This window comes from Poecilia mexicana, unplaced genomic scaffold (assembly GCF_051168715.1).
Source record: "Poecilia mexicana isolate PSO_F unplaced genomic scaffold, ASM5116871v1 scaffold_7, whole genome shotgun sequence".
In the NCBI taxonomy this organism is placed as follows: Eukaryota; Metazoa; Chordata; class Actinopteri; order Cyprinodontiformes; family Poeciliidae; genus Poecilia; species Poecilia mexicana.
Window position 1 is genome coordinate 11,650,778 of NW_028263376.1, and position 9,988 is coordinate 11,660,765.

Consider the following 9,988-nt stretch of genomic DNA (forward strand, 5'->3'; position numbering starts at 1 on the left):
GTAATGATTTTCACTTGGCTGCCATTTCCACTTACATCAAAACAGGATATTTCTAAGACAGCAGCTCTGTCATCGACAAGCTGTCGTGATGGGCCTCATCATCCACTGCTTTTGTTCAGCGGATGAAGATTTAACTGATGTAAAGACGCAGACACACGTGAAGTTAATGCATCTTTATTTCATGCCTCTACATTTCATAAGAAAGAACAGATTCCCATTCCCTTTTCTCATAAAGCATCCATCCTCTAGTGTTTTCCTCTCATGTTTCCAGATAATTCATCATTCAAAACATAACTCGTCTATTCTTATGTACAAAGTTCATCTACCATGCTTGTCGTTGTCAGATTTATTCATCACAATAAAATGTTAAGTGAATTCAGTACATTAACACTATTTAGGTTAGATACATGCACAATTGGGTTTATAATCTGGACAAACTGCAAGCACTGGGAACATCAGAGAAATCTGCTCAGAAACTTTTCAGCTTAAATATCAAGATCACAGAGACTATTGCACTCAAAAACAAAACAAAGAAAATGGTCTATTCAGAATTTTTTATTTTTTTTTACTTTTCCCATATGGTTTTAATTATTTTCACAGAGCTTGGCTTTCAGATCAATTATAATTTACAATTTATGCGTTTTACAAACTCAATGATAATCAGAGAAGCAGCTAGTTCATCTTCGTACCTTTAATCTTTTAGCCGTGTAGGAATCTGAGGCTCCACAGTTCACATGGTGACTTCGTATCTGTTTTTACTCAGCCGGACGTGCAGAGAGTTGCAGGAAGGAGATGACGATATTCTCTAGGAGCGTTCAGCCACAACGTGACGTGGAGATGATGGCATAAAACACAACAGTCTGAGGACGCCCTGTGCCCCGTCAGTACACGTCTTTCCTAATGCCAATGTGTGCGGGGCTCGGGCTGAAAAGGATGTTCTGCAATGAGAGAACACGAGGAAAAGTTGTTAAAAGCTGCAACATAAAAGTAAATTGTAGGGAGGTTGTAAAGACTTTAGCACAGGTCATCATGGGGATTACATCAGTCTTTTTATTTGTATTTGTCATCCTCAGTAGTCCACAGGGGGGTCCAACCTTTCCTGCTTGAGTTTCTGTTTTCTCATGTTACGGCCAGTTGTTGTGGCAAGCGACACGATGGCCAGAGAATATCGACTTAATTAAATTTGCAGGGCTCTGCCTCGTGTGGGACCCGTTACTGTATGTGAAGACAGTTTCTAAAAGATCTCGTACCTCTCTCCCGTCACTCCGGAGCTGCTTAGAACAGACCGCAGTCTTTAAGGTTTTCTTTGATGATGATGTCCGTCACGGCGTTGAACACGATCTCGACGTTCTTCGTGTCTGTGGCACAGGTCATGTGGGAGTAGATTTCTTTCTGACCCTTCTTCATGTTCAATTCCTCGAATTGTGTCTTGATGTAGCCACTGGCATCATCATATGTGTTGGGGCCTGAAAGACGTTTTTCGACAGATACGTGCATCGGTTAATGGAGACAAACCAGCGCTTCAGGAATACTCTTTTTTTTCTGTTCTTATATCAGCATATTATTTTCCAGACAAAAAGCTAGAAAAGAACTAAATGACAAATTTGAACAGAAAGGCCTCAACTATAAATTCTTTGACAACAAATAATGTAAAAATGAGTGAGAGAGACAGAAATGACACCCAATCAGATCCCATGACTCGTTAGAAGTGAAAGATAATATAATTAACATCCAACATTACTTATTATTTTATTTAATCTTCAACTTTATATTTTAGTCAACTAAACCTAAACGAGGGTTGATGACGAGAAAAATTAAAATCTTATGATATATATGTCACCTGTGATCCACACCTGGTTTCAGTGCTGCATTTGTGTTGGGATTAGTGGCGTGGAATTCCCAGTGTCCTGCTGCATCAGCACAGGGTACGCTAGCTTTAACTTGACATGAGCATCTCGTATTGTTATTATTTTTTGTCTTAATTTATAAAGAACTGTCTATTGGCGACCTGTCCAGGGTGTACCCCGCCTCTCGCCCAGTGACTGCTGGAGAGATAGGCACCAGCCCCCCATGAAGCTGCAAGGAAAAGAGACTATAGAGGATGGATGATCTCACATTGAAAGACAGACCATCCATGGGTGCACTCAAGATAAACATAGGATGTAGGCAACAGCTGTGTGTTGTCAGTTGTAATTTCAGTTTCAAACAGTCAGCATGCTGAGGTGAGTGAATCTGAATCCATGCCTTCAGCATAGATAGAGACTACATAATGTTATTAATGAGTCATTGTTGCGGTACTTGAGTCACAGTTGCAGTTATTCAGTTTGTTGGAGCGGAGGTGGTCAGCCACTAAACTAAATTAAAATGACAAAATAATCACAGATTTCTATAATCTATAATTTCCCATTATAGTTTCTATGGTTTAAATTCATTTTAATAAAAATGCCAGAGAAAGTGTGACGGCAGTTTCTCTCCGGTGTTGTGGAGCATAGATAAATTCAGTGTTGTTTTTTTTCCCCTCATAAATAGCCTTGCTCTCTTTGGGAGGCAATGTAACTACTTTTGGTGCAAAACTATGTGTTTTAGGAGTTTCAGCTGCCTGAATGCTACAAACAAGAATAACTTCTAGCCACTGATTGTAAAAGCTGTACAAGAAAGTTTTTCACTTTATTGATAGAGGATTCATAACTGGATATATTATAGCTTCTTTGTATCTCCAGATAAAACAATACATAATATTCTCATTTAAAAAAGCCACAACATAATTCTAACTGAGTTCTAGATAATGCAACCTCTTAAATGTTATACATATTTTAAATTCATAAAGTAGAAATATACATATATGACATACATAATAAATGAAGAAAGTATGTTTTCAAATATCTGTTTTATGTTTAAATTGCCCCAAATACTCCAGAAGCTGCTTCCATTCAAACTATAGCCTCAGATTGCCCCCAACATTGGGGAAATGCAGCTGAATCGTTTCAATTTTGTTTTTCTTTGGTGTAATTAACATGAGACTGGGGCAATTTCCCCTCAAAAGTTATCAACCTGTGAAAGTCTCTCAATAAGTTGGCGTCTGTTGAACGTACCGTCATAGTCAGGGAAGCAGATACTCAGGTGGACTTTCTTGATCTTCTCCTCGAAGAGATCCTTCTTGTTGAGGAAAAGCACGATGGAGGTCAGAGCGAAGAATCTGTGGTTACAGATACTGTTGAATAGATGGAGGGACTCGTGCATGCGGTTCTGGAGAGACCAGAGACACAAAAACCATCAGGACATGTTTCGTTTATTTTAAGATTATTTTTTTTTAAAACAGCATTGCAGCCATTCTGACTCACCACTTCATCGTCTTCTACAAGCACCATGTCATAAGCGCTGAGGGCTCCACAGAAGATGATGCAGGTCACACCCTCAAAACAGTGGATCCACTTCTTTCTCTCTGACCTCTGACCTCCCACATCAAACATCCTGTAAAGCGTAAAAAATAAAACAAGCTTTCTAAGTGGCTAATCACCTGGGAACTTTTATTTAGATCAGTGGTTCTTAACCTTTTTTGAGGTACCGAACCCACCAGTTTTATATGCCCATTCACTGAACCCTTCTGTAGTGATAAATAAAATGATTTTTTCCCCCCAAATTCAAGACATAGACAAGATCACTAAGTCTTCTTAAAAGGTAGAGTCTCTGAGAAGAGTTCTTCAAAATATAGTCAGTGTTTTCAGCAAAGTTGAGCTGACTGTCCAGCTCAACTTTGCTAGGTATTTAAAATGTGCCACAGTTTCAGCAGGTTGGCCATCGAGAGAAACTGGAACCACTTTAACGTCTTTTTTTAGATCATTTAATTAGCTCTACATTCTTAAGAGAATGAAAAATTAATAATAAATAATAAAGACTTTGCGGTATTCTGATTTAGTAATGTAATTGTGTTACCACCCCCACGCCACTAGAGGCAGTACCAACCCCGAAAAGATGCGACTAAGGAGCAGATTTAGAAGTACACCGAAAGCTACAGAATTTGGTAAAAACGGTGAGTTTTGCTGAAGTAATTAAAGACACAAGTTCAAATCCATGCTGAGAGTGGAGCTCCTTCAATCAGTGCTCCTCCGCAGCACTGATTGGCTAAGCAATGTAACGTGATCCTCTGCAGCAAGTGATGGCGAAGCGGGGCCTCATCACGACTTTACACAAGTGTGTCTTTACCTCCGGGGCAGAGGCTCCGCCGAACCCCTGAGACCGACTCATCGAACCCCTGGGGTTCGATCGAACCCAGGTTAAGAACCACTGGTTTAGAGGTTATTTTTTTAAATTCTGAGCTAACATGGCTATCGGGACCACATGGATTTTGAAATCTTGTTCAAATTAGGCGACACACTGAAACTAGAGTTTAATTATTTACTTGAGGTTGTCCCGCATCAAACCAGGTCAGGAAGTTAACTTTGGGCCAACATGTTTCCGTGGAGTCAACTCGTTTTCCAACAGTATGTAAATGTTGAAACTCACCTGAAGTACAACTCTTTGCAGGAGAACTGCTCTTCAATAATACCAGTTGTTTTGACTCGAGATCGCAGCACGTCCTGCTCGGTGGGCATGTAGTCTGGCATAGAGATTCGGTCCATTTCGCTGAGGTAGCTGAAGATATCAGGACGAACAGCAAAGCAGTCAAGATTCACATGTATGCCCTTGGTATCTAGAAATGATCGGCCTTTGTAAGTCGTTATAATGCTGAGGAAGCCGCTCACTATCCAGCAGAGTCGTTCAGTTGGTACTCGGCGGCTCTCTCGAACGCGGCCTGCACTCCAGAGTCTTTCCACAGCTTCTTGATGACATCAGACAGCTCAGGAGGCATTGTCCCTTCCTCAATGGAGTCTGACAAGTTCTGCAGCTTCTGCGCATCCTCCTACGAGTTTCATGCACAACAAGTTATTATTTTTTTTAATTCTGCTTTGGAATTAGAGAGCATCAGAAAACGTCTGCAGCACACCTGCGCGGAAGGTGAGCCAAAATCGATGCTCAGCATCTCCATCCCTCTGATGATAGCCAGAGTAGACTGCAGGATGTTGCCGTAGATGATCGCCCTGAACTCCATCTGCTCTTCTTTTGTGTAACCACCTTGGTGGAGAATCCTTTGTTTGAGCAGAAAAACAAACTTTTCATCTCTGATTCTGCCTCAGGTAGAGGAAAGTCTATTTGAAACTACATAAAAATAACATTGGTAAATAAAAGTTGTTTAAAAAAAAAATCAAAGGTTGAATGGCAAGCTCCAGAGCTTCTACTGATCATATTTGGCCTATCTAATGCGTACAGTACCACCCTGTGGATTTTCTTTACTCTCAACAAAACAACAACAAAAAACAGAAATTTTCCAGTAATGGATTTTAATACTTACTTCATTTGTTTTACGATGGTGCTTTTTCCTGATTCACCAGCGCCTGAAAAAGAGGGAAAGTGTCAGCGAAGATATCTGGACTTCTCTGTAAAGCATTTCTCAGTCATCATCCAAATGTGAGTATTTAAGATCCAAACGATGCACAATGCAAAAACACAAAATACTACAAAGTAATTTTGGTTCAGTTTCCAGTGCAAATATAACAGACAAAACTAACTTACAATTCACTTCTCAGCAAGACATTTTTTTTTCCATTTTGCAAGTGAAATAGTCTGCTAATGGAACAAGTGCTTTATCATCAATGTTAATGAATTATTTAGCTAAAAACAAGCTCCTGTATGTTGCTGAAGAGTTAGTTCTAAGTTAGCTAGGAGTGATAAGTAAAGATTGGGTGATTATAAAGCTCTCTAAAGACCAAAATCACACCAAAGAAAGTCAATATTTTCATCATGTTGTTGAATTTTAATCCAGAGTTATTTATTTCTCTGGCATTCTTTCGTTGCTCCTGAAGATTTTGCATCCTCTGGTAAAATCCCACCTTCCCAATACACGGCGCCTCGGCAAAACTACAATGCGTAGTGAACAATCTTTAGTCACACGTTTTGCATCTGAACAATGAGCATGCAAGCCTAACGTGGGTTAATCACATAATTTCGGTGGCAGAATTGGATGTGCTGGCTGAAGAAAAGCAGATCAGGCTCTGCACTTCCATGAAAGCTGCCGCTGAGCTGAAGGAGTTTATGGCGTCACAGAGCAGTGAGGGCTGACCGCCTGCTCTGCCGCACTAAGCCGTAGACTTACTGCTGAGCTTTTAAAGGGTTCATCAGACGTTTTTAAAGGAGATCCCAGGTTGGCTGCAGTGGTCATTAGTAAGTGGAGGGTGGGAAACATTTTGTCATTAAAAAAAAAAAAAGCTAGCTAGCACCATCGTCATTTCTTCTATGAGTCTCTGTTTTCCTTAGAGATGCTTTGATTTCAGGTTTATGCTTCCATATGTTTGTCATATAGGAATAGATTTTTAAAAAACATGGTTTTTTTAGCCAATTTCATCAACAATGTGCATTAATTGAGCAAATTAACAAACAATGTAACTCTTCTTAAGCTCAGAAATCAAATTTTTTTTCTCTTTATAATTCACTAGTTTTAAAGCAGGTTTAACTACTTTTAACGTGTCTTTTAATCGTGTCCTAATTTCTTCTTAAAAATATAATCAGTGTTTACATTTGTACAGATGATTCTCAATATTTAAATCATCTGCAAACCTGTTTAGTCTTGGCCTGAAATCTGTAGTTCTTCTCTTCTACCACCAGGGGGCTCTGAATATTTTCCTGTGTTGTTGCTGTCATTGTCAGTGACAGACAACAACAGCAAGTTACTGCCAAAAAACTTTTAAAAATGGACCAAACTACAGTTTCTTTCCGATGGTTATTATCATGCAATTCTATATCATATCCAGAAATCTCCTCTAAATATAGAGGGGAACTCATCTATATTTTATACAGATAAAATATAGATGAGTTTAAGATCTAGAATCAGAACCATGACAGTCGGATGTGAACGCCATTAAAACATTTTTGTTACATATCATGTGCGAGTTGAGAATCAACAAAGACCTCAGCAAGTGGATCTGCTCTAAACCTGTTAGCTAATCGGATTGTCGTATCACTGCAGGGCTGTGATTCATTTAGACTAAAGTCAGTGATCTTTTAAGAAGCTGCGTCCTTTCGGCCTCTGGTCAGCCGGGAGCAGAGGCTGTTATTTCAATAAAATCACCAAATTTCTAAGGAAACAGATTGAAATATAGTCAAACTGTAGGAATTGATTATATAGTTATACTTAAATATCGAACTTCAGTGTGAAAATCTGTCCAAATATTTCACCATCAGTTTTTATCTGCTATGTGTTTAATAACTACTTTCTCTGAGATTGTGGATTAGATTCTCTACAGCCTTATGATTCCCACTTCCTCTGTCTGTGGATTTCCTTTAACTGAGGTGCAATCCTGAGCTATGGGAGTGGGTTAAAGCTTCATATCTGCAGTCAGTACACTCGGTTGTTGCAAAAAGACCCGGAGAGAAGCTTAAACCAAAATCAAATGGTTGAAATCCAAAATGCAAGACATTAAAAATGAAACAAGCGAGCAGAGTTTCAAAGTGAAACCTTCATCTTCCAACCTTTGCTAGTCAATAGTCCTGCTATGGTTAGTTTGAACTTTGGTCCTCAAACCTAAAAGTGTAAGTATTCTGATTTCTTTCATGCATCTTCTCTGAAGTTATCCCTGATTTTAAAAGTTTCGTCTGTACTCGGAGTCTTCTGAACCCAAAGCCTATCAGTTGAAGAGCTTAGCATCACCTGTAGCTGAAGAAAAAAAGCACAACTTCAACTAAAAAGGTCCACTCATATACCACGACTCACCAAGCAGCAGCAGTTTGACCGTTTTAGACTCCTTATCGGCATCTTCCTGGAGCTGTTTTTCCAATTCCTTGGACTTTTTGTCCTCAGCGCTTGCTCCTGCACCCATGATTTCTTCCTCCGCACTCTCAAGGTCCTCGAGGAAGGAAATTTTGACGGGTCTATGTGAGCACCTGCAGAGAATCCAATCACAGCACTAATTGTGCCGAAAGGTGATTTTAGAGCGGAAGGAGATTGGAAAGGAGGGGCTGAGCTTTCCTGAAATGTATCTTGATTAGATGCAGTGTTGTAAAGGCTCAAATGAAGTCACCAGCTTTCACCGGTAGAGATTCACTTCTTAATTCCCTGTTCTTAAACCTGGACTTAGGAGGGGCCTCTTCCTGATTGGCCGTTCAATCCATTTAGGCTATTGAGGGCGGTGGGGATTGATGTAAAAGAAGGAGAATATGATCCCGGACGTGTCAGGGTGCAGTGAAAGACAGTGATGTCAATATTTGCTTGTTTTTCATTGATCTGATGTGACTAGGTGTTGAACATATAACACGTGTTCAGAACCACCTATAACTATTATTGCTGTACAAATATGAAGCGCAGCCATGGAAAGAAACGATTAGTCCTTGTTTTAGAGAAAAGGATGCAGGACGTCTATTGTTTGTTTGCATTTCAGAAACATCTTCTATTTCGATTTTATCTTGAGTTTACTAGTGTTACTCCTCTCATCCCAACTTGAATTTCATGCTTGATGTACTCTTGACTTCAGCATCCGTCACATGGATGAGGCAGGAGGCTGGCATTAAGGTCTTATAAACTTCTTACGGCTAAGAGGTTTAAATCCCAGGTGGTGAGGTGGCTGCTAAATACGGCCACCGTGGCTGCAGCGTGCCGTACAGAAGGGTCTCCACGACGGCACGACCTGCAGCACATTGCACAATCTGCATCAGCTCCAGTGGGATCTCGTCTCACACATTTAAATGCACCCAAATAAAATTCGTATTTGTGTAATTGTTTTGAGGTGGAGTCATGGGGGTTAAGCCCGGTCAGATTATCCTGCAGGATCGAAGCAGCGTATCCTGTGAGCCGCCTTGTGTGGTTCGGAGGCAGAGAGAGCAGTGGGCGTTGTCTTCAGCACCGTTGGGTCAGCGCTTGTCAGAAGCCGAATACTGAGAAACTGTACTTGAGATTACTAAATCCATCAAAGGCAGATTGTTTCTGTAAACTTTGCTTTAAGTGTGTGACTGAATCAGCCGACCAATACTCTCTCCAGCTCTGTTTGCAAACAAGCTTCATAGACGGCAGGATGCAAATGAAAAAACAAAAATGATACTGATTTTATATTTATTGACACCACTGAAAAGAACGTGGAAAAAGATATACATATATTATTTCAGCAGTATAATTTCACACAAAAAACCATTTAATTCAAAATATTTATTCAATGGGTAAAACAAAGATAATTACCTGATTATACTGAAATAATACTAGCATTACTTCAAAATAAAAACACTCAAATGTAAGTAACAAGTAGAGTAATAGTAAGATTAAAATGCATTTTGTAAAAACATCAATCATACTGAGTTTGATCAGAACATCTGATTGATTGATTTTTTGAATTATTATTATTATTATTATTATTATTATTATTATTATTATTACTCCTGATAAATTTAGGTGCAGATTATTTTTTCCATGTGTCAGCATGTTTCTTCGGACTGGAAGTGATGCTAATGGTGTATCTGTGGCCCAGTCAAAGTCCCGTCCTGAGTCTGATAGAGAATCTTCGAACGGAGCCGATCAGGTTCCTGAAACACTTTTTGTGTTTTGCAAACTGTTTGCACATATGCAGGTTTCTGCAGGAGGAGCCGGTTGAACAAAACTTGGATCGACCTTTCATCCTGGCAGGCAGCCTGAGAGTTGAACGACGTCACAATGAAGCAGGACAAACCGCGGATCGGCCACTGGAGCAATTACACCAGAACGTCTCCAAATGAATGCTGAAAATGGTGAGAAGCAAATAAAAAATCAACAGTGGAGCAACGTTGAACTCATAAAAACACTTCTTTCCAAATAAGACACAGACTGTGTGCAGAACTAGCAGCACCGTCTTGACTCTACGTTGACTTTCATCTGGGCAGTCGACAAATTACCCAGTTGTCTCCTGAATCACTCGAGGCTGCACACTTCATTCTG

At 39.8% G+C, this 9,988-nt stretch overlaps 1 protein-coding gene across 1 annotated transcript; it reads right to left on the reverse strand.

Annotated features, from left to right (window-relative positions):
- Positions 1–542: 542 nt before the first annotated feature.
- On the reverse strand, positions 543–8,048 carry gnat2 (guanine nucleotide binding protein (G protein), alpha transducing activity polypeptide 2). Its single transcript, XM_014988359.2, has 9 exons — positions 7,805–8,048; positions 5,390–5,432; positions 4,985–5,126; positions 4,743–4,900; positions 4,504–4,632; positions 3,342–3,471; positions 3,093–3,246; positions 1,251–1,466; positions 543–938 (listed from the first exon to the last, which is right to left on the reverse strand). Exons 1-8 carry the CDS (start codon positions 7,908–7,910, stop codon positions 1,276–1,278), a joined length of 1,053 nt encoding a protein of 350 aa, XP_014843845.2. The 5' UTR covers positions 7,911–8,048; the 3' UTR covers positions 543–938; positions 1,251–1,275.
- Between the last annotated feature and the right edge of the window lie 1,940 nt (positions 8,049–9,988).

Bases quoted from the DNA above. Each gene is read 5' to 3' on its own strand.
- gnat2 (XM_014988359.2), bottom strand. From the start codon at position 7,910: ATGGGTGCAGGAGCAAGCGCTGAGGACAAAAAGTCCAAGGAATTGGAA. The intron at 4,633-4,742 runs GTGAGCGGCTTC...TGATATCTTCAG, and splicing joins CTGAACGACTCTGCTGGATA to CTACCTCAGCGAAATGGACC. The intron at 1,467-3,092 runs GTACGTTCAACA...AACGTCTTTCAG, and splicing joins CTGCTTCCCTGACTATGACG to GCCCCAACACATATGATGAT.